Here is a 22,318-nt window from a genome sequence, read left to right as displayed (position 1 = left end):
CTGTAGACCAATTTGGAGAATATTGTGATCTTCTTAAGTCTTCCAACCCATGAACACATGTATCTTTCCATTTACGTAGCTCTTCTTTAGTTTCTTTCAATGACATTTTGTAATTTTCAGTGTACAACTCTTGCTCTTCTTCTGTTATATTGTGTTAAATTCCTAAGTGCTTTATTCCTTTTGAGGCCATTGCCTATGAATTTTTTTTTTTTTTTTTTTTTTTGCGGTACGCAGGCCTCTCATTGTTGTGGCCTCTCCCGCCGCGGAGCACAGGCTCCGGACGCGCAGGCTCAGCGGCCATGGCTCACGGGCCCAGCCGCTCCGCGGCATGTGGGATCTTCCCGGACCGGGGCACGAACCCGTGTCCTCTGCATCGGCAGGCGGACTCTCAACCACTGCGCCACCAGGGAAGCCCTGCCTATGTATTTTTAACATAGATGGCCTCTTACTATGCAGAAACCAGTTTGTACCTGCTTTTTTCATTTCCATCATATCATAGACATTTCCCCCAAGTTAAGACTCCTTTTAAAGCTACATATTAGTGCATTGTACGGTTACACTATAATTTATTTAGCAATTCTCCTGTTGTGGGATATTTAGGTTCTTTACAATTTTTCCATTTTATAAATATTCCTGTAATAAATATTTCTATTGATCTTGCTATGTCTGCATTTTAGATTATTTCCTTATAAGTAGTCATGGCCCCTTCCCCCACGAGAGAACACAGCAATAAAGTGCCGGATATGAATCAGGAAGAGGGACCTCACCAGAAGGTGATCGTCCCAGTCCCTTGATCTTGGACTTCCCAGCATGCAGAACTGAGAGCAGCCAAGATGGCGGCGTAGAAAGACCCTCAGCTCACTTTATAATAGCCATGTATTCTTGTTCTTACAATGGATTTTATTTCTCACAACTCTTGAGGAGTGTGAGACCCCATGAAACTTGGAACTCCTGGAGGCCCATTTCTTCTTTTGCAGTCCCACATAGCCCCCAGGGACAGGCTTACAGGCTGGGAGAGACTCCTTCAGGAAGCCCTCAGGGGCCCTGGCTTCTCCTCTTACCCCTGTGGCACTGTGTCCTGACCTTGCCACAGCTCTCATCACTCACTCATATAAACAAATGCCTGGTAACTTGTTACACTCCCACAAGACGGTGAGGTCCAACAGGACAAGGGCTGGACCCCTAGCCCTTGGCCTACAGAAGACCCTTAATAAATGTTTATCAAATGAGTGAGTCAGGCAGAACAGGAGTTCAAGGTCCTAGGCCAGAGGAAGAATCTTGAGTCAAGGAATTATGGCCATTAGGTTTTTGGAGTGGCTGGCAAAGTATGCCACACAGAAATTGTAGGCTGGAAAGGGCCCTTGAGGTTGCCCTATTCAGGAGTTTTCAAACCTCTTTTATGCCCACAGTATAATATATTAGATAGATAGATAGATAGATAGGGGAGATGGAGTGGGAAAATGGTGGAAACTGAAGACCTATCTATGGAATTTTCTCTCTCTCTCTCTCTTTTTTTTTTTTTTTTTTGCCGCGCTGCTCTGGCTTGCTGCATCTTAGTTCCCCGACCAGGGATCGAACCGGACCCCTGGCAGTGAAAGCTCGGAATCCTAACCGCTGGACCGCCAGGGAATTCCCCCTTTATTTTTCCTTCCCAGGTAGCATATTGTAAAAGTAAAATTAATTTTATGTAAAAAAAGAAATCATATGGGGATGAGGGAGTATGACATACTGAGCAATTATGACAAAACTTTACTATGAAACAGCAGTTTTTCTTTTTGAAGTTCCTTGGGGGTGGGGGTGGGGGTGGGTCGGCCTCTAAGTTACCGTAAATCCTGATACAGGGACGCAAACAAGGGATTTTTTTTTTTTTTTCAGGTTCTTGGGTGGCTCCGTGAAGCCTAGGAACAGTTTGTGGGGATGAGAGCACGTGCAGCCTCTCTTGTTGATTTGTTTGCAATATGTTCTTTCCCTCCCCTGCTCAATGAACCCTAATACTTAAAAGGCAAGTCCCAACTCCTCAACCTGGCATGGATTCCGGGATCCTTCCTCTCTCTCCAGTCCCACTCGAGGTCCCGATTTTCCCTGGGCTAGACTAGGTGCACCCCGAAGTCAGGGAGTCAGGGCTCTCTCTTATGCATCTTTGTATCACCAGTACCAGAAGGGGCAGGTCTTGGCACAGCGTGGTGAGTCAAAAAGTGTTTGATGGGCTTCCCTGGTGGCGCAGTGGTTGAGAGTCCGCCTGCCGATGCAGGGGACACGGGTTCGTGCCCCGGTCCGGGAGGATCCCACATGCCGCGGAGCGGCTGGGCCCGTGAGCCATGGCCGCTGAGCCTGCGCGTCTGGAGCCTGTGCTCCGCAACGGGAGAGGCTACAAGAGTGAGAGGCCCGCGTACCGCAAAAAAAAAGAAAAAAAAAAGTGTTTGATGAACCTACTGAAACCTCTCATCTCTAGGATTTAATAAATAACTGTCCCTGCAGGCTGAGTATTCATCCCCGCAAATCACCTCAGAGATGCTACCTCCTTCTCTGCCTCCACGAATCTCTCAGGCCACTCTCGATGGTTTCCCCTAAAGTTTTCCTTCCTCATGTTTGTGCCTGGAACTAGTCAGTGTCGGACCCAAAGCTGTTCTCGGCATCCCAATACAGCCGGATAGGACTGAACTCCCACGGCCGTTCAGACCTGCAGGGAGGAAGAAAATAGAACACTTTCCGGATCTTCTGAAACGTGCACAACGCAGTTCCTCCGGGGACGACCGAGAGTTCGGTTCCGGCGTGCGTCTCTATGGTTTCGACAGCCTACAACGACCGAAACGGCACTTCCGGGAAGATGGCGGCGCACAGATCACGTCTGGCACATGTTTCTGCGGAGAGGACCTTACACTAACGGTAAGAGCCTACAGTACCCCGAACGGTGGCTGTCAGAGCCCGGGCTCAGGAGCAAATGTGAGAGAAGGAGAGTAGTTTTACCCAAGTGAAACTGCAGGAGGAGGGCTGGAGTTTAGACCTCAAGAGGAAGGAGGCCTAGGGAAAGGGTTGCCGGTTCTTTGGAATCGCTGTAAGAAAGGTGGCCCAGGGCCCCTTCTCCAGAAAACTCAGGTTGACTGGAAAGAAAACAGTTCCTGAAAATGTGCTATAAGTTTATAAAGACTGCGGCGCACAGCCTGGGATCTAGTTGCTTCTGTCTAGTTATCCATTCTAGGTCGGTTAAAGCAATTACCATCTGTGTCACTCAGTTCAACGAATGACGACTGAACGCATTCTCGATTCTTGGAGTTGCATTAAGTACACCGGGGTTGGGTAATAAAACCAGGGCGTATAGTTTCGAATTACTGCGACAAGGGACAGGCAATGGTAGGTTTTACAGCGTAAAGTACAGACGTCTATGAGATTGAGCGATGTAGTGATTAAGAACACCAGTTCCGGAATGCCTGAGATCCTGGATCCGCTACTTGCCAGCTGTTTGATTTGGACAAGTAACTAAACTTCTCAGGGCCATTTGTCAATTACAAAAAAAAAAAACCCCAACAACTCCTAATAGGGTTGTTGGGAGGATTAAATGAGATAATGTGTGTTCAGCAATTAGCAGCAGGCTGGCATTGAGTAAATGCATGTGTTGGTTGTTGTTGTAATTGAAATCTGGGGGCTAGTAGATTAGAAATAACTTGTGAGAAGAAGCAGAGGTTTGAGGTGGCCTCAAAGGCCTCAGTGTTTGAATTTTACTTCTGTTGCATTATCAAGAAGCAAGATAGGGCCATTTCTTCACTCAGTGCTTTTCTGTTGGGACTCTCAAGGTGTCAGTTAGGTTTTCAAATAATCATCCTTCACAGTAGAAATGTGAACAGAAGTGTGATTCATCCTAAATTTGCTACTCTTCATACCTAACCAGACTGGTCATCGTTGTTAAGCCTAATATGTAATGTTTAGGAGGGGTGACTTGATGTGTCTGACTTTTTTTTTTTATTAGCATACTCACTAGACATTCTTAAACACAACTGAAAGTTTTAGCCTTTGGAGTTGTCACTTGGGGAGGCCAGAGGGTTACTCCAGGAGTGCCATTAATCAGCTTTTAAAATGGTCTGCAATGCCTGTAATAAATGATCTTAGTACAAGTTAACTTTAGTGACTCAAGTCAGCAGTGATAGTCTTAGTTTTGAACGTCTTGTGTAATAAGCCATCTTAACCGTTTCGGAGGCAAATTTGGTATATAAGTTGGACAGTGCCATTGTGGAGTCCAAAATGAGGAACACCTGAACAACTCTAAACAAATGCAACTACAGCTGTGACAAACAACACAGATTTGAACTGCATGGGTCCACTTACATGTGGATTTTTTTCAATAAATAGTACAGTACTACATAATCAGTGGTTAGTTGAATCCTGGGATGCGGAAGGCTAAGTATGGGACTTGAGCATCCATGGGTTTTGCTATCCACAGCAGGTCCTGGAACAAATTCCCCGCTGATACTGAGGGATGACTGTAGTTGGGAATGTGATAGAAAGTGGGCCACTGTGGAGTCAGGCAACCTGAGCTCATATTCCAGCTCCATCTCTTAACAGCTGTGTAACCCCAGGCAAAAAACCCTTTGTAAAATAAGGATAAGGTGTATCTCACAGGACTGTCAGGATTAAATGAGACAGTATAGCAATATGTGTAACCCCTCTGTTACGCTTTAAATGCTCAATAAGAGCGCCCTTCCTAAGCTGGACAGTTTCAAAAGGGGTGCTCCAACAACACTGAAAGACAGTGGGGAAGAGGCATGTAGCCTTCACATTGAGAGGACAGTGTAAATGCTGGGGCACAGGTATAGGATATGGGCCCTGTTAAGTACTGTTGTCAGGTTAACAAGCACCTCCTTGCTTTGTTTTTACGTGGTAATAAATCGTGGGAGATGTTATCAGGTAGTGGTAAAGAGTGGGGACTCTGCAGACAAGCTGCCTGGGTTTGAGTTCAGTATGTATCAGCTGTGTGACCTTGAGCAAGTCACCTAACCTCTCTAGGCTTTAGTTTCCTCATTTGTAAAACAGGGATATAATACTTTCCTGAATGTAAAGTTCAGGAAATCTTCCCGGGCTGGGAAGAGTACGCAAAATGATCCATGTAAAATCTTAGCACAGCCTGGCATGTAGGGAGTTCTCCATACATTTGGGTGTTATTATTAATACCAGGTTTCCTTGGCCTTCATCATGTTGACATTGACCTCTCAGTGGTCGGACAGGGAGCTCCCCAGGCACCAGGCCGCTTTCCTCTGTCTCTGCTCCAGCTTCAGGGAAGAATTCTTACAGGAGCAGGCAGGATGGATTTGATGGATGATTTGGGCACTTTCTTTTTTTTCCTCTTAAAGGGAAGATAGTGACCCCTTCTCTTCTCTGGTGAGGGCCTGAGGACAGTGACTCTTTTCTCACCATGAGCGTCACCCCAGAGGTCAAGAGTCGTGGGATGAAGTTTGCTGAGGAGCAGCTGCTAAAGCATGGATGGACTCGAGGTGATTCCCATGGAGCCCTTTTCACATCCCCCCAACTCCCTCACTACCCTCTGCCCAGGGAAGAGGCATCATCCTGGATTAACCCCTATGTAGTCCATTCAACTGAAGGAGGAAAGTTAGTTTAAAGGGAAATTTGCAGAAGAAAATTGCTGACATTTCCAGAAAAGGGAAGAAGGGAAGAAATATGATGGTGGATAGTGAGAAAGAAGTGGTTCGGAGGACTGGGAGGGGGAGGAAGAGACACGACTTCTGTCCTGAGAGAATTATGAAGGAAAGATAGTTTGGGCTCAAAGATGGGAGGACTGCATGGAGAGGTGCTAGAAAGAGTGCAACTGGGAGGGCTTCCAAGATGGACGGAGCATGCCCAAAGTTAGGTATGTGGAATGGCAAGGAGTGGCATGTGCTGGGTGTGCCTTGTGAGGGCTTGGGGCAGGAGTGGAATAAGCCAAATCATTCACTGTGTTTGCAGGCAAAGGCCTGGGCCGGAAGGAGAATGGCATCACCCAGGCCCTCAGGGTAACGCTGAAGCAGGACACTCATGGGGTAAGACTGGGCAGGCTGAGGGAGGTCAGTGTGGATGGGACAGGGGGGCCTTGAGGATAGGGGGAGGAAGGGGAATGACGGGTCCCAAGTTCACACTGCTTCCTCTGGCAGGTGGGACACGACCCTGCCAAAGAGTTCACAAACCACTGGTGGAATGATCTCTTCAACAAGACTGCGGCCAGCTTGGTAGTGAAAACTGGGCAGGTATAAGCTCTAATAGTAGGCACATGAACCATGAGGGCCTGGGACATGTGGGGGTGAGGGAGACATGGCATGTCACCCACTCACGGATAACTCCCCCACAGGATGGTGTACAGATAAGGTGCCTGTCTAAGGAGACCACCCGTCATGATCCTTCCAAGCCCAACTTGCTGTATCAGAAGTTTGTGAAGGTATTAGAGGCTGGGGGTGAGAGGGCCCATCCTTTTTTCCTTCCCTGGTCTCCCCTGGGGCCTGAACAATTGCCTTGTATGCCCTACCTATTCTCAGGACTGTCCTAACAGTGGGATCCTGTGACCAACCTCGCTGTTGCTTACCTAGACTGCCCAGACCCTCAGCAAGAATTGAAATCTTCAGGTTGAATGGATCCCTGCCATCTGCTGAGGGGGCAGCAACGGGGAGTGGGGGGTGGGGCACAGTCAGGAGCTGTCAGAGCAGGGAGGGGATGTCTAATTCAGAGGACCTAAAAGTCGGAGGAGACCTGCGGGATCATCTGACCCATTGTCCTTATTTTGCAGATGTGGCCAAAAGGGGGGAAAGTGGCTCGCTGAAGAGCCCACAGTTGGCTAGTAATGGCAGACAGGACTAGAACCCAGGTGTTCAGACCCCCCTTTTCTAGCCCGCCAACAGAAGGGAGCTAACATTTAACGATCCTCTATTATGTCCTTAAGGGCTCTATGTATTATCTAGCAAATCCTTCCCATTCATCTCTGTGGCCATCTTCTGCCCCAGTTCAGACCATCATCCTCTCCTGCCTCATTTCTTTCACAGCCTCATAACTAGACTCCTCACTCTAGTCTCAATCCCCACCGCGATTAGTTCATCCTCCACAAAGGATCCAGTGTTCTCTGAAAAACACAGATTTCATTCTGTCACTGCCTCCTCCTTGACCTCGGATGACACAGTCCAGATGTGTCAGACTGGCTCACATGGCCCTTCATGCCTTGTCCCTGCCTTCTTTCTTAGCCTGTCTCTCGCCACCTCTCAGGACCTCTACACTTTAGCCAGATGGAATCTGAATCTTTTCAAGGTACCATGTTTTTTCACTTTCAAGTTTTTGCACATGCTGTTCCCTCTGCCTGGGACATTCTGCTTCCTTTGCCCCTTTACCTGCTGACCTTTTTCTTGTCTTCCAGGGCTCAGCTCCTTGTAGAAACTATTCCCCAAGCCCTGAAGCCTGAGTAGGGTACCCTTCCTCTAGCACAGACAACACTTTCATCATCATTTTCTATGTTCTGCCATATTCCTTTACCCTCCAACCATGTAGATTCCATCTGGGCTGGAACCATCTCGTCCTTATTCCACTCTATCCCCAACCTCTTAGCCCAAAGTAGGTTCTTAACCTGGTTAAAGTACTGTGCATAGGTATAGGGGGAGGGGGCATGAAAAGTAGCATCTTTATTGTACATTACTGGCACCATGGGATGACCGCCAGGGGGCACTTGTCCCACTGTGAAGACCTGATGACCCAGAGCACTTCTTCCTCCCTTCCTGTTCTGCCCACTAGCTGGCTGTGAGCCAGGGAGGCCAGGACTGCCCCCACCCCACCCGCCCCCAACTGCAGCCCACCTCCTGCCCAAGTTGATGTATGCAGTTTGGCACATCTCGTGTGGGGCTGCAAGGAGCGATGTTGGGGGCTGACAGATTTGTGCCAGTGGCTGTTCAGGGTGGCAGTGGCACCACTGCTCTTCCCTTTCCAGGAGGGAAGAGCAATGGTGGTGGTGCTGAGTGGGCCTTGTCCACCCCCATGATTCCTCCTTCTAGACGGCCACACTGACTTCAAGTGGGGAGAAGCCAGACAAGGACTTGGAAAGCTGCAGTGATGACGACAGCCAGGGGTCCAAGCCTCCAAAGATGTGAGACTTCTTTTTAGTGCCAGGGGCATGTGGGAGGAGATGCCTTCCAATCTCAAAAGAAAGGACCAAGTGTAATGCTTGACTGTGGGCTTCATCAGGGTGGAAATGTGTTGTGCTCATCTTTGTGTCCCCTACACCTAGAAAAGTGCCAGGTCCTGAATAGGGACTCAGTGCTGAAGGAATGTTTTAGAGGGGAGGAGAGGTCAAGCCTTTCCACCAGATCTGTTTGTAACTCCTGATTCCTGCCCTTCCCCAACAGTCTGACTGATGAGATGATGCTCCAAGCCTGTGAGGGGCGAACAGCACACAAGTAAGTAGCGGTTAGCTTCTTGGGCTCCCTTCTTTTCTCCCCATCACAAGCCCACCCCTGTGCCACTCTTTTCACCCCAGAGAAAGTGATTCCTATTCTCTGCCCATTTCTGAAGCTGCCTGAAGACAAGCAGCTCCTCCCTTATGAACTTTCCCTGCAGTCTCAGAGATTAGGCCTATTTTCCCCAATACCCTCCCTCTGACTTGGGCCCCATCTATTTCAGGGCTGCCCGTCTTGGGATCACGATGAAGGCTAAGCTTGCTCGGTTAGAGGCCCAGGAGCAGGCCTTCCTGGCTCGTCTCAAAGGCCAGGACCCTGGGGTCCCTCAACTGCAGTCTGAGAGCAAGCCCCCACAAAAAAAGAAAAAGAAAAGGAAGCAGAAAGAGGAGGAAGAGGCCACGGCAACTGAAAGGAATGCAGAAGAGTACCCAGAACACACTGACCAGAGTGTCAGGAAAAGCAAGAAGAAGAAAAGGCGGCATCAAGAAGAAAGTGTCACAGATGCGAGAGAGGGAACAGCTGTAAGGCGTGAGGAGGAAGAGACCACAGGAACAAGTGGGCTTGGGGAATTGAAAAACAGAGAACAAACTGATCAGTCCCTCAGGAAAAGGAAGAAGAAGAGGAGGCAGCGTGAGGAAGAAGACTTGAACGTGGAGGAGGCTGTTGTAGATGGTGGGACCAGAGAAGCAGAAAGCAGATCATGCAGTGATCGGAAAAGTAGGAGAAGCAAGAAGAAAAGACAGCGGCATCAGGAGGAGGAGGACGTCTTGCATGTAGGGGATGAAGGAGAGGAGGAAGGTGGCAGGGCTAGGACAGCAGAGAGCAAGGCATACACGGGCTCAAGTGGCAAAGGTAAGAAGAGGCAGAAGCAACCAGAGGAGGAAAGACCTGGAGTCCACACTGACCAGAGAGCAAAAAAGAAGAAACAGAAGAAGAGAAACTGAAGGCCAGGTCAAGATGCAGCCCGATCGATTCCTCTTCAGGAGCTGAAGCCTCAGGGACCTGAGTTGGTGCAGGTCTTGTGTACCCTCTCAGTGAGGAGTCCCTCCCAAGGAGGAAACAGCTCTGGAACAGTAGTCCGCTGAGAGGAGAGCGGTAGTGCCGTGTCTGACTTGAGGGAGCAGGCACATTCCCCCTTACAGCATCTAACCCAGAGAGGCTGAACTCAAGCACCTGCAAGGCCCGGGCAGCTAAGGGACAAGGATGCTGGGGGCTATGGGAACGGGAATGCAGACAGCCTCTGAAGGGGCATCTTGGCTAAAAGAAGTTGAAAATGTAGACCTATGGAAAATGTACTGATTTTTTAATTTTGTGAAGGCTAAGAAAGACATGCAAATTCAGCCCATAGGTTGCCAGTTTCTAACTATACCAAATTGAATAAACATCAGCTTGGTCTCCAAGCCTATATATAAGTCCTGACCATCATCTCCATTCTCAGCCTGAGAAGGTCCTGAATACAAGTTAGTTTCCTTGGAGGCCTCTGAAGAAATTCCTTCTGTTAACTTCCTGTAGTCTTGCTGTGCTGGTAAGTGGAATGAGAAAGTTCAGAGAACCTCACCCAGCTCCCTGTCTGCATCCCTGATAAGAATTATGTGTGTGTAAAGGACAGCACACCTCACTTGGGAGCCTTTTTTAGCATCTGAAAGTGAATTGTCATTGCCCCCAAATGTCATAGCAACCCCTCTTGCATATTGTTCCCCCAGAGAGAGGGCACCACATCTCCAGTGTTGCTCTCTGGCTCCTGCCATCTCTTAACCTTTATTGCCAGAAGAGCTCCCAGGACTCCACAGTTCTGGGAGAGAGGAACTAAATCTATTGGGAAGAATGCCCGCCCGCCTTCCCTCACTGCAGACGATAGACACACTCGGTGTCAGGGTAGGGTGGCAGGTTCAGCTGGTACTTCTTTTCCAGAGCAGGAGGCACGAAACGACCCCCCAGGTAGTGGTAGCGACCAGTAAACTGGCTTGCAGACTTTTTGGGTGCTGTCAGGGAGATGAGCAAGTCTGGCTGGATCCCTCCAGAGTTTCCCTTCTCCACATCCCATCCTGAAAAGAAGGTGGTATTCAGAAAGAGCGGAAAAGACCAGATGTCCAGTCCCCTTCCACACCTTGCTCTACTCTAGTCCTAAAAGAGTGGGAAGCCCCCTGGGTCCCCACCTGAGGAAATCGTGTCCATGTACTCCTGGGCTGTGGTCTCTGACAGTCACTGTCAAGGGCATTCCTGAACTTTGCTCCCCAGCCCTACTCTGGCTGTGGTATGCGCCTCTATACTTGGTCTGAACCTTGAGTCAAGAACCAGGACTCCTAGTACCTACCTCAAGGCAGGGCAGGGCCCCAATCCCCCCAACCTCCTTGGACCCAGCACCTGAGGGAATGTCGATGCTGGCAATGGGCACAGTGAGTCCATTCAGGACACTCAGGATGCTGCGGAATGGCTCCCGAACATCACCCTTGAAGCTGAAGCCAAAGATGGCATCCACCACCAGCTCGTATAGTTCATCAATCAGCGTGGGCTGTGGTAGAGCACAAAAAGGAAAGGATGTCAGAGCCGGCAGCTGCACAAAGAACCCTTAACAGGAGAGGGCTGTCCTTTGTACCCACAGACCATTCACATAGGCACAAATATATATATATATATTTTTTTACAAATATAATTTTATCTCGTTCAGATGGCACTCTGAGGCCTAGAGTTAAGTGCAAGTGGGTCACTGATTGAGGCCAAGCTGAGTCCAGTCACATTTTCTGTTCTGAGTGCCTGCCAACCATTGGGGAGGCTACAGTGTAGGACAGCCTGAGACTTGGAGTCAGGAGGGACAGGTTCTGGTCTTGGCTCTGCCATGATCTGGTTCTGTGACTTTGCACAAATCACTTCCCTTCTCTTGCATCTCAGTCTCATCTGTAAAATGTGTTAAGGAATTTTAAAAAGAAGTTCTCAAGTTTTCCACTCCTAAATCCAAGATCTGAAGCATCTGAAGAAAGGGTTTAGGATGAGGCAGTCACCTCAGCTCCCAAGAGATGCAGATGATGTGTTTACTGCAAGCTAGGCGAAGAGGAACTGGCTGCAGAGTTAGAGGAGTGGGGCTTCCCTGGTGGCGCAGTGGTTAAGAATCCGCCTGCCAATGCAGGGGACACGGGTTCGAGCCCTGGTCCGGGAAGATCCCACATGCCGTGGAGCAACTAAGCCCGTGCCCCACAACTACTGAGCCTGCGCTCTAGAGTCCACGAGCCACAACTACTGAAGCCCGCGCGCCTAGAACCCATGCTCTGCAACAAGAAGCCCGCACACTGCAACACAGAGCAGCCCCCGCTCACCGCAACTAGAGAAAGCCCGCGCACGGCAACGGAGACCCAATGCAGCCAAAAATAAATGAATGAATTAATTTTTAAAAAAAGTGACAAGGGGAAATGAAGCTGAAGAGAAGGTAGTGTTGGGAACTCATGGAGCACGCCTTATGGAGAAGGCTCTTACACCACTTCCATTCAGATAGCATGCTTTAGGCATCTTCTGTGTCAGGCACTATCCCTGCCCTCTAAGAGTTGATCCTCTAGAGAGGAAGATAAGCAAATGAGCTCAGTCTGGAAAGGTGAGGGAAGAGCAGAACACAGGCAGCAGTATTGAGGAGGGCAGTGAACTGGAACCACCTACCTCTGGGGGCATTTCACCAAGGAAAGGGATGTCCATTTTCTGGCACTGGGTCACCAGTGCAGTGAAGAGTGGCTTGTTAGGCCTTTTAGGATAATAGATGGTTGGCTGGTAGCCCTATGAGGAAAGGAAAGGGGTGATTCAAGCCCAGGTCCTGGAAACCTCATACTCTCCCCGACAGCCCTTCCCCACATACTCACAAAGAGTTTGAGGTGTCGAGCACAGACCAGGCCATCTCCTCCGTTATTCCCGGGGCCACAGATGACCAGGACAGTAGGGGGGCTCCTGGACAAGGACGTGGGGGGATATGCCTGAAGGCAGAGTCAAAGGGGATTCAGAAGGGCTTCGGGCAGTGACAGCCCAGTCTCGGCCTGGCCGTCCCTCCCACTTCATTGTGCCTAGGCCAGGTGGCTTGCACAGTGACTGCCCCTTAGGTGGAGAGTTGTGCCACTGACCTTGGCAATGGCTGTGGCACAGCTCAGCCCGGCCAGCTCCATAAGTTGATCCACGCTGAACTGGTACTCGTTAAACAGCTCCTGGTCCACGGCCTGGGCCTCCTCCTGGCTGAGGAAACCCACAGCCTGAGTCCCCTTCCCTCAGGTGTTCCGTCGCGGAGGCGGCGCGGCCCAGGTCCCGCCCCTGGGGGGGGAGGTGGGCTTCCACCCAAGTCCCGCTCCCAGCGTGCCCGCCCAGAGAGCACGTGCCCGTCCAACCTCAGGTACTTCACTGCTGAGCTCGCCATGACCTCTGAGTCCCCGCGGCCACCCGAGATCAGCCGCTGCGGCCCCCACCAGGTGGTTCCCGCGCGACAGGCGCCGGCCTGGACTCTGAGGAGCGATAGGCGCGGGCCCGCAACCAGCAGCCCGAGCCCCAGCAGCGCCCGCAGCCCGGACATTCAGCTCTCAGAGCGCGCGGCCCCGCCCCGCCTCGCCTCGCCCCGCCGCGCCCGGCGCATGCGCGGCCCCTCGTCCCGCCCCCGAGAGGCCGGGGCCGCGCGCGACCCTGAAGGAGGTGGTCCTGGAGCTGGCGGCACCGGTAGTGGGACTCCACCGCTTCTCCGTGTGTTGGTATGCGCGACAGCGCCCTCCCGCCCCGGCCCCACCTCGTCCGGGCGCCTTGTCTAGATGCCAGCCCTTCGCGGGAGCATTTTCATATTGCCTCACAGATGACCGAAGTGCTTTGCTTCCAACCGCACTTTGATAATAATTCTTGTTTTTCGTAGCTCTTTCAGCAAGCTGTATAGCATAGCAGTTAGCCCGGGTTCCTCCCCTACCACTTAGTGGCTGAGTGAACTTGGCTCTCCAGGTTTCAGTCTCCTGTCTGTAAAATGGGGATACGAGTACATACTTCATCGGGTGGTAATCCATGCAAAGTCGTCGACAGCGCCTGGTACATAGGGCTCAATAAATTAATGTTCTTATTCACACTGCTAAGCATTTCATATAACTTAGTACCCCTCTCCCCACCAAATTAGCTTCCCCTATCTCTGTTTACCAGGAGAGCACGCTGTACTTCCCTGATCATACATAATACTTATCCCTCTTCATCGGGTAATAGCTGTGGAAATAGAAAAGTATAAACCTTAAATAGGTTGAGTATGCCAAGATTAAAAATGTAGTTGAAACCCTAGACTCCAGGTCACGATAATATTTCAAGAAAAACCTGGAGAGGAAGACTAAACTTGTAACCCAAGAGCTTTTAAGAATGCAAACACACTCCTGCCGGGTTAAGAGAGAAGTATGGGGAATAACAGACCAGTTACATTAAGGCATTAAGATAAAGATAATTATCCAGGTGGAATGAAGGTCTTGGGTTTTTGTGTTTGTTTGTTTTTTCCGTTTTCCTTTATGGTTTATTACAGGATTGAAGGTCTTGTTTTTATGCTAGTATATTCTTTTTCTGTATCGTGAATTCCATTCCCGGCTAGTTCACTGAGAAAACAAGAACCCCTCCTGCTTTTAACTACTCCTCTGATAGTCTCCTTTTTAATTATAAGAGGTTTAACATCTCCTATGGGTTGTACCCTTGGCCTTCATCTATGTTTGTTTTACATGTTTGTTGTGGGAAATTGAATGTATCAGACTGTGATTGCGGTGGAAAATTGTTTTTGTTAGACTTTGTTTGTGGTTTACTCATAGAGTTTACTCGTCTAAATTGAAATGTAGGGTTTACATTACAATTGGGTAATCTTATTCAAGACCTCATTAACTTTGTTTTATAACTTCACCGGTATATAAGTAGTTTCACTTTTATATATTAGTCAAGACTCCCTACAGGCCTACTTGAGAAAATTAATTTGGTAATTCTGAAGATTCATTTCTAAAACACAATGTGAAGCATGCTTCTTTGACATAGATAACATTTTGAGTTTATGTGCCCAGTGCTGACATGAATCATCTCATTTCATCCTCACAACTCTGTTATTATCCCCATTTTACAGATGAGAAAACTGAGGCTCAAAGATGTTGAATGACATGTCCAATGATACAGTGATAGCTGTCAGTGGAGCTAGGATCCAAGCAGCTTGACCTAGAGTATGTAGTCTTTTTTTTTTAAGGGCTGCTGTGTATGCAGTGCTCTTCAGTGTTTTTATTTTTATTTATTTTTTAAATTAATGAACTTATTTATTTTTGGCTGCGTTGGGTCTTCGTTGCTGTGCGTGGGCTTTCTCTAGTTGCGGCACGCGGGGACTACTCTTCGTTGCGGTGCACGGGCTTCTCATTGCATTGGCTTCTCTTGTTGCAGAGCATGGGCTCTAGGTGCACGGGCTTCAGTAGTTGTGGCGCCTGGGCTCCGTAGTTGTGGCTCGTGGGCTCTAGAGCACAGGCTCAGTAGTTGTGACACACAGGCTTAGTTGTTCCGCGGCAGGCATGTGGGATCTTCCCGGACCAGGACTCGAACCCGTGTCCCCTGCATTGGCAGGCAGATTCTTAACCACTGCGCCACCAGGGAAGCCCCTAGGGTATGTAGTCTTAAGCATTATTCTATGCTGAAATGCCTCTCCAAATGCAGAACTATGTAACTAAAGGGTTGTCAATTGCTGACTTCATTCTGATGAGACATAACTATAAAATTATGACACACACACTCACAATTTATGAAACAGCCAAATGAGGGCTATCCTCAGGAAGGCAGTGCCCAAGTGCCCTAGTCCACCTTGCTGCCTTTCAGATTCTGGAGTTTTCTTTGGGAAATGCCTTCAAAACCAGTTCAAGAAGGGCATGTGGATTGAGCACCTACTGAGTTCCAGATGCTTTACATATATTATCTAATTTAATCCCGTCCATCCTATGATGTATTTTTATCCTCATGTTAGAGATGAGAAATTGAGTAGCAGAGAGAAGTCAAGTAATTTTCCTAAGATAATATAGCTATGAAATGGTAGAACCAATGATGGTTGATATTGGGTTGGCCTGACCCAGTAGCAATACTCTCGTGTGACAGATGCTGCTACTTGTCCCTCGAAATCCATTCTTCTCTATTTAAAGGCAATGTTATATTGGTTTTTGTTACAGTCAGTGAATCTGCATCCCAGTCAAGACATCTTGAATGCCTGACAAGATAATAAGCTCCATTTAGATAAGGAAGATTAACAGCTGTGTCCCCTGCACCTAGTTCTGTGCCTGGAACATAGTAGGTCCTCTACAAATATTTTAATGCATCCTCAAAATTTCATTGTGAAGTAATTCACAGTACAGTACATGCTCTTATCTGACATGACTGGGAGTAGATGATCTTATTTCAACTTAAAACAAAAAATACAGGGAATTCACCAGCGGTCCAGTGGTTAGGACTCCACGCTTTACCTGCCGAGGGCCAGGGTTCAATCCCTGGTGGGGGAACTAAGATCCCACAAGCCGCATGGCATGGCCAAAAAAACCCATTCATTTGCCATCTGTCAAAGTGTGACCAGGGTCTTGTCTCTGAGGATAGGGCCAAAGATCGTAGTTCTCCATCTTCTTTATCTCATAAACTTCACCACTTACATATCACCTGCAATTTGCAGTCTGTGTCCTTAAGGTGGAAAAAAATTTATTGTATATTTGAAGCAAACTGAGTGCAAAATTCATCTAGATTTTTATGATTTTCCCCCAATTTGTAATAGTCTCTCTGCTTACATCTAATTCAACAGCAGTTTTTAAGGTGAGTCACCTGAATCACGTCTTCTAAGGATTCAATTTAGTTTTCATAGAAACTGCTTATTTTCACACTCTTAGTTTATCAATTTAATTAAATTACATATTACAATAACACAACTGGAATAAACACATTTGGTATCAAACACAACCAACTCGGTAAGCAATGGCTTAACTGGCGGAGTAGAACTGGCTGCACAGCATTCTAGAAGCTTCTCACTGCCTAGGTTTGAATCGCAGCTTCACTTACTAGTTGTGTGACCTGGGTGGCAAACCAGTTAACTTTTGTGCCTTGTTTTCCTCATCTGTGAAAGGGGATTCATCTGCTGTGAGGATTAAAGGAGAAGACACTTGTGAAGCACTTGGAAGTGTGTGGCATGTGCTAAGTGATCAGTGTTACATAATACTGTTGTTGCAGCTGCTGGCAGCAGTTTTGCTACAGGCCTGAGGGGCCTGTATCCAGGATCTGCTATGTTTCTTGGAGGAAGAGGAATGCATCCATTGGTTGGTTAAGGCGTATCTTCTGTAGCATTAGATCGCCATTTCTCACGTGAGAAAATGGAGTCAGTGACTCCAAAGCCTCTTAACCAAGATGTCATGGTTTTAAGAACTGGCAGGGGCCTTAGCAGTTGTGAGGTTTGAATCCAGAAGGAAAGGGGGGAAATTTACCATCCGTTTTCCATTTTTCTTTTGCTTATTGAGTCCAAAAATCCCAACGAGGAGCACACAGACCTCCTCAGTGCTGAGACTGCAAAGCCTTTGTCCAGCCTGCTCCGGATCCCACTTTCTGACATTGTATTCTGTGTCCATACAGTGCTCACTGGGAATGACTGGGAAGGGGCTCAGCCCCAGAAGCCCCTGAAGTGTGTATGTTGAGGAGGTACTGCAGGGGCCATGCTGTGGCCAGCAGGGGAGGGTCACATGATCATGCAGAAGCCAGACTCAGTGGATCTCCTCTGAGGGTTCCTGCTGGGGGGTTCCCTGGGCTGTTTGGATGACCTGAAGGAGGCAGAGAGGGGCTTGCCAGTGGGAGTGACTAGGGAGCAAACAGAAGGCAGCTTGCCCTGGCTCCCGTTTCTGTTACCCTCTCTGACCCTTACCTCTGCTCGCAGGCTCCAGGGCAGGAGGGAGTAGGCTTAAGCCGCCTGTCCCCCAGTTCAGCAGGACTCTCCCTTTCGCTGAGGGCTGCACTCAGGCTGTGCAGGAGGCAGGGGACACCCTGGGCCTCCAGAGCCGGGTGAGGGTTGCTCCGATTGCTAAAGGGCAAAGACAAAGAGGCTCAAAGCACCATATCCCTGAGCACCAGACCACATCTTCCCCCAACTTCACGTTCCATTAAAGTCATCCAAAGCCACACCCTCTCCTACTTCTTTTATCCATTCTCCAGGCCTCTTCCCTTCCCGCAGGGACCCACCTCTTGCCGTGGGGGCCGTTGGTGACCAGAAGGCCAGGATTCTCCATTCTGAGGGGGCCTTGGCCTCCAAATGAGAGATTGGCCCTGGGTCTTGGACCTGAATGGAGAGGACCAAACACATTCATCACAGGCCTCTCTGCACCAAGAACCATCATGGTGGGAACGAGACATCTTTGGGAGAAGAACAAGGAGGGTGGGTATCAGGGGATGTATTGGTCACTGTACACAGAGGAGACACCTGTACAGGGCAGGTGCTTGGCAAACCTGGGCCGACTAAAGTTGGGGATGATTCACCAGTGTCACTGATGCCTGGAAGAAAACACACTGAAAAGAAGACATCAGTGAATTCAAGTCACCAAGTAGCAAGGAACTCTGTCCTCAGAGTGCCAAGCCTTTGGGGGAAGAGACTAGTAAACAGTAAGCTAAGGTAAGAAAAGCATCCAGTGCCTGGCATGTAGTAGGTGTGAAAGCCTTGGTGCCCCAAGATACAAAGTTCTAGATGTTAGGAAAGCCTCGGAAGCAGGGAGGAAGAGGCAATTCAGGAAAGGGTTTAGGGGAAATGGGCCAGGGCCTTGAGAGGCAAGCAGAAAGTGGGGAGGGCTGGTCCTGGGGTTGGGAATGTAATGTGTGTGGGGTGCGGCCTCAGTATCAGACCTGAGGCAGGGGGGTGACAGAGTGGGGCGTGGGGATAAAGAAAATGAGAGTCTCCCATTTGGGGGAAGGCGATGCACAGCTGGAAACAGCCTACTTAGACTCACGCTCCAGTCTTGGTGTCCAAGACGTCGTGAGAACATTCGCCGACTCTTCCTCTTTCCCCTCGTGGCCCTCCTCTAACTCATCTTCCCACCTATCGGAAGATCTGTAGGGGCAGGGAACAGGGGGCAGAGTGGCACTCCGGCCAGATCCCCCCCTCCCCAGATCCCACCGGCCACTGCCAGGCTATGACACCTCCCAACACCCTCCAGAGGCCATACCCACACCTGAAGCTCTGTTCCTGCCTGCCCTACTCACTCACCTGTGACGCACTCCTGCTGTGCCTTTTCCCACCCTGGCTGGGGTCCCCATGGGGCAGGCCCCACCTGGAGCCTGGGGCCCCCCTGGAGCTGAGGTCTGGGAATGAAGGGGAGTAAAGGGAATCAGTTTGAGAAAAATGGCCACCCCAGCAGTGGTTGTGGTGTGCATGTATGTTCTCTCCACACACAATGGCCCCAGAGGGACAGAGAAGTGCTAGAGACAGCTGGGCTGTGCCTTGTGTCTGAGGATGAAATTACAGGGCAAGGCCCTTTGTTGTGTTAAGGTCCCTGCTAGTAACTCTCAAGTTAGAACTCGGGCTCATGGACTGTCAGAACTGGCCAGAGCTTAATGACCACCTCATCCTGCCTGGGGCCTCCGGGACAAAGTCACACAAAGTCGGTGGCCAACTTCAGATGGAACCCAGGTCTTCTGACCCCCAATCCAGTCCTCTGCTTATACCAGGCTAATTTAATTTTACTTGCAAATTATAAATATGGTGTCCTAGTCTTTCAAATAAGACAGAACATAAAACCTAGTAAATAAATATAACAAATAGTAAAGTATAATTTCAATTCCTGGCGTAGGAGGTTGCCTGAGAAATCTCACAGTGTGAGGGAGGAGGCAGCTGGAGAGACGCTGACCTGTTGAGAGAGGCCGGGAGGTAGCGAGAGGGGGAGGAGGGGTCAGAGAAGGAGGGGCACCGCTAGAGACCCACAGAGAAATGCCCCCCCCCGCGAAGGAGGGAGGGGAGAGAGGAACGTCCTTGGAGCACTACTGCCATCCTGTGGCCCTTTGGGGGAACTGCAGCCAAGGACAAACCTTTCCACCAGCTCACAGATTTTTTGCTCAGTATCTTTGAAGGCACACCTTGGCTTTCACCCACTGAGCTAGTTACCACTAAGCCAAGGCCCTGGCACAGCCCTAGTGTTGGAGACGTGCCACAATCCCCCGCCCACCTCCCCATCCCCAGGTGGCCTCTGGAAAGTGATATATGTCCCATATGCAGGCCCCAGGGCAGATGAACACAGATGAGCAGTCAAGTGCAGCAGCAGCCCTGAGGACATCAGCTCTGCTCACCACCACCCCTTTCTCTGGGTAACCTCTCCCCACCCCCCGCTTCTTGTCTCAGGTGTCATCTCACCAGGGTGTGGGTTGGGAGCAGCCCACCCCGGGCCAAGTGGGTCCTTATGGCGTCTGTCAGCTTGGCCACCAGCCGCTCTCGCACAGAATCTGGCTCCTTCTGGGGAGAGAGTGGATAATGGAGTGATGGAGGAAGCCTGGGCTTTGTGGTCCTCTGGGGATCGGGGAAGAAAGAAACAGGGAAGGGGGAGGGAAGGGGACTTTGTCTCCCCTCTTTTCTAGCACATCCCCATGCCTTTGCCAGGGTCCTGCCACCGCCTGCCCAGAATTGTGGACAGAGATGGACTCTTCCTCTCAAGAGTGTCCCAGGACCTAGCACACAATGTGCTCAATGCACGTTGGACGAGTGAATGAATGGTGGGGAGAAGGCAGGAGTATCAGCCAGAGAAAGGATAGCAGGAGAGCAGCTGGAGGGATATTGGGGAAGAGTTAGATTCTGGGATGGAGGGTCTCACCTGACACCGGGCCAGCGCTTCCTTATAGTACTTCAAAGCCTGGTCATGCTGCCCCAGTCTGGCTGCAGCAGCCCCCAGACCCTCACAGGCCTGCCATTGCCCCTTCACGTCCCCTGGGAAAGACAGCCTGAGAGGTCCTCCCACAGCTCCCTACACCTCCAGAGGTACTCCCCACCCCCAGTCCCCCTATCTGCCTCCCCACCAGCCCCAAGGATTCTCAGCCTTTGTCCCACCCCAAGCCACCTGCAAACCCCCTCACCCTCACCCGTGTCCCGGGCAGCCTGCAGAGCATGTAGATAGTTGTCTCTGGCAGCCTTGTGGTCTCCCAGCTGGCTCAGTGCAAATGCCAGGCTTCCAAAGCTCCGGCCCTGCTCCCACCGCTGCCCCACAGAGCCTGGTGATAGAGCCCGCCCCATATGAAGAGAGGACTTTGGCTGCTGGGGCATCAGGACCCTACCCCCAAAGACAAAGGGAGGGTTGCCAGGAGTCCTTGTGCTCAACCCTGGCACACCTCCAGATGCACCACAGAGGCCTGAACGCTTGAAACCCAGCCTCTCCTCAGTCCTGAGCTTTGGCCTGAATGCCTCCCCCATGCTAGTTTGAGCCACGTATAAATCCAGGGCGTCAGGCAAGGCACGTATTAACAGCTCCGTTTTTATACGTGTAGAACCTGAAGCTCAGAAAGCAAAAATGACTCGCTAAACGTCACACAATCATTTAGAGCAAGCACTGGCTCCACTTCAGGCCTCCTCTACCAGCCAGGGCTCTTCCCTCTGCCCACTGCTGCCTTCCCAACCCCAGGCCTCAGCCTCTGGGCCCATGACCCTCTGTCCTGTCTGGCTATCCCATCTCCTGCACCCCCTGCACACCCTCACTCCCCTGTTCTGGACTTCCCAGTCCCATAATTAGTTCTAAACGTCCATCTACTCTTCAGCCTCCGGGCCCCAGCTGGAACCCCTTCTTAGTCCCTTGGCCCCAATCCCATTCCCCAGCCCCTGGTACCCACCGTGTGTGTCGGCAGCCTTCTGGTGAAACTCCCGGGCTTCCTGATAGTTGCCGAGGGCATTGTGGGCCATCCCAAGGTTTCTTAGCACCGTGGCCTCCTCTCCTGGCCCCCGGCACAGGGGCAGGGCTTGCTGGAAGGCCTCTGCTGCTAGCGGGAACAGCTGGAGCTGGGAATAGCCCACGCCTAGGTCGTTATAGAGTTGCCCTAGAGGGCATGGCCACGGTCAGTGGTAGCCAGGTCAGATGCAGCTGAAGCTGTACCGCTGCAGCCTCTGCCCCACTCTCCCAGGGTTCCCCCAGTCCTCAGAATTGCCTCTGCTTCCACCCCACTTCTCAGAGTATCACCAAGTCTTAATCTCCCCAGATCCCACACCTTCTCTGCCCAAAGGCCTCACCCAGCAGTCCTCGCTCAGTGCTCCTCTCAGCAAGCCTCCGGCTCTCCTCCAGCACCTGCAGCACATCACCCACCCCATGCTGCCCGCTCTTCAGCATACAGCCCGCTGCAGCCCCCAGTGTCAGGGCTGCAGCCCTGGGTTGCCCTGCTTGGGCGTAGGCCCGGCTCGCTTCCTGCAGGCAGTGGGCTGCTAGCTCAGGCTGTCCCAGAGCCTGGTAGCAGGCTCCCATTTTTGCCTGGGCTTGCCCCTGGTCACCTAGTGGCTGGTAGTGGCCCAGGGCCTTGTGATACCAGGCCAAAGCCTGAGGCAGGTCGCCCAGGGCGTGGTAAGCCAAAGCCACGTTGAAACACTGGTCGCCATGACACCCGCCCTGGGCTGTCTCTTGAGGTTGAGCTCGTAGGAGCAGCTTAAGCCCTCTGGCTGGGTCCCCAGTCTCCACGTAGGCAGCCCCCAGGTTGAAGGCACAGGCCCGGAGAACAGGGGTGTCCCTGGTTTGTGGTGACTTGGAAGCCAGGAGGAAGGCCCTCTGGAAGCTGGTTAAGGCCTCATGGTTCTGACCAGCCAATAGGGCCCTGTGGCCAGCCCTGGTGAGGGCTTGGATTCTGGCCTCTTGCCGTGGCCACTTTCTTTTCTTCTTTTTCTTCTTGGAGCTTGAAGGCGAGGGCGAGGGCTCTTGCAGGGTATCCTCAGTGTTGAGGGAAGACAT

At 50.6% G+C, this 22,318-nt stretch overlaps 3 protein-coding genes across 4 annotated transcripts; 1 reads left to right on the top strand and 2 right to left on the bottom strand.

Annotated features, from left to right (window-relative positions):
* The first annotated feature begins 2,732 nt into the window (after positions 1-2,732).
* LOC137219510 (G patch domain-containing protein 4) lies at positions 2,733-9,823 on the top strand. 2 transcript variants are annotated; one of them, XM_067728206.1, is made up of 8 exons: positions 2,733-2,886; positions 5,343-5,483; positions 5,953-6,026; positions 6,138-6,230; positions 6,332-6,418; positions 8,010-8,101; positions 8,361-8,411; positions 8,635-9,823. In XM_067728206.1, exons 2-8 carry the CDS (start codon positions 5,405-5,407, stop codon positions 9,353-9,355), a joined length of 1,197 nt encoding a protein of 398 aa, XP_067584307.1. In that variant the 5' UTR covers positions 2,733-2,886; positions 5,343-5,404; the 3' UTR covers positions 9,356-9,823. The 2 variants fall into 2 exon arrangements, with proteins under 2 accessions (XP_067584307.1, XP_067584308.1); XM_067728207.1 differs by lacking the exon at positions 6,138-6,230.
* Positions 9,824-10,136: 313 nt separating this feature from the next.
* NAXE (NAD(P)HX epimerase) lies at positions 10,137-12,989 on the bottom strand. The gene is made up of 6 exons (XM_067728208.1): positions 12,767-12,989; positions 12,509-12,617; positions 12,254-12,364; positions 12,057-12,170; positions 10,776-10,923; positions 10,137-10,456 (listed from the first exon to the last, which is right to left on the bottom strand). Exons 1-6 carry the CDS (start codon positions 12,946-12,948, stop codon positions 10,254-10,256), a joined length of 867 nt encoding a protein of 288 aa, XP_067584309.1. The 5' UTR covers positions 12,949-12,989; the 3' UTR covers positions 10,137-10,253.
* Positions 12,990-16,326: 3,337 nt separating this feature from the next.
* Positions 16,327-22,318, bottom strand: TTC24 (tetratricopeptide repeat domain 24). Its single transcript, XM_067713752.1, has 10 exons — positions 21,613-22,318; positions 21,219-21,422; positions 20,478-20,606; positions 20,213-20,325; positions 19,759-19,857; positions 18,619-18,713; positions 18,362-18,462; positions 17,604-17,700; positions 17,290-17,445; positions 16,327-17,188 (listed from the first exon to the last, which is right to left on the bottom strand). The coding sequence occupies exons 1-10, from the start codon at positions 22,316-22,318 to the stop codon at positions 17,107-17,109; spliced, it is 1,782 nt and encodes a 593-aa protein (XP_067569853.1). The 3' UTR covers positions 16,327-17,106.

Source organism: Pseudorca crassidens, chromosome 2, assembly GCF_039906515.1.
Source record: "Pseudorca crassidens isolate mPseCra1 chromosome 2, mPseCra1.hap1, whole genome shotgun sequence".
Lineage (NCBI taxonomy): Eukaryota > Metazoa > Chordata > Mammalia > Artiodactyla > Delphinidae > Pseudorca > Pseudorca crassidens.
Note: the sequence above shows the minus strand (reverse complement) of the source record. Positions and strands in the feature narration are given on the sequence as shown.

Excerpts from the sequence above, each read along its gene's own strand:
- LOC137219510 (XM_067728206.1), top strand. The coding sequence starts at position 5,405 with ATGAGCGTCACCCCAGAGGTCAAGAGTCGTGGGATGAAGTTTGCTGAG. Across the intron at positions 5,484-5,952 it reads AAAGCATGGATGGACTCGAG|GCAAAGGCCTGGGCCGGAAG; the intron begins GTGATTCCCATG and ends CTGTGTTTGCAG. Across the intron at positions 8,102-8,360 it reads GGGTCCAAGCCTCCAAAGAT|TCTGACTGATGAGATGATGC; the intron begins GTGAGACTTCTT and ends CTTCCCCAACAG.
- NAXE (XM_067728208.1), bottom strand. The coding sequence starts at position 12,948 with ATGTCCGGGCTGCGGGCGCTGCTGGGGCTCGGGCTGCTGGTTGCGGGC. Across the intron at positions 12,618-12,766 it reads TCAGCAGTGAAGTACCTGAG|CCAGGAGGAGGCCCAGGCCG; the intron begins GTTGGACGGGCA and ends GGGTTTCCTCAG. Across the intron at positions 12,365-12,508 it reads GTGCCACAGCCATTGCCAAG|GCATATCCCCCCACGTCCTT; the intron begins GTCAGTGGCACA and ends CTCTGCCTTCAG.
- TTC24 (XM_067713752.1), bottom strand. The coding sequence starts at position 22,318 with ATGTCTTCCCTCAACACTGAGGATACCCTGCAAGAGCCCTCGCCCTCG. Across the intron at positions 17,446-17,603 it reads AACGGCCCCCACGGCAAGAG|CAATCGGAGCAACCCTCACC; the intron begins GTGGGTCCCTGC and ends TTTGCCCTTTAG. Across the intron at positions 17,189-17,289 it reads CCTGGAGCCTGCGAGCAGAG|GTCATCCAAACAGCCCAGGG; the intron begins GTAAGGGTCAGA and ends TGCCTCCTTCAG.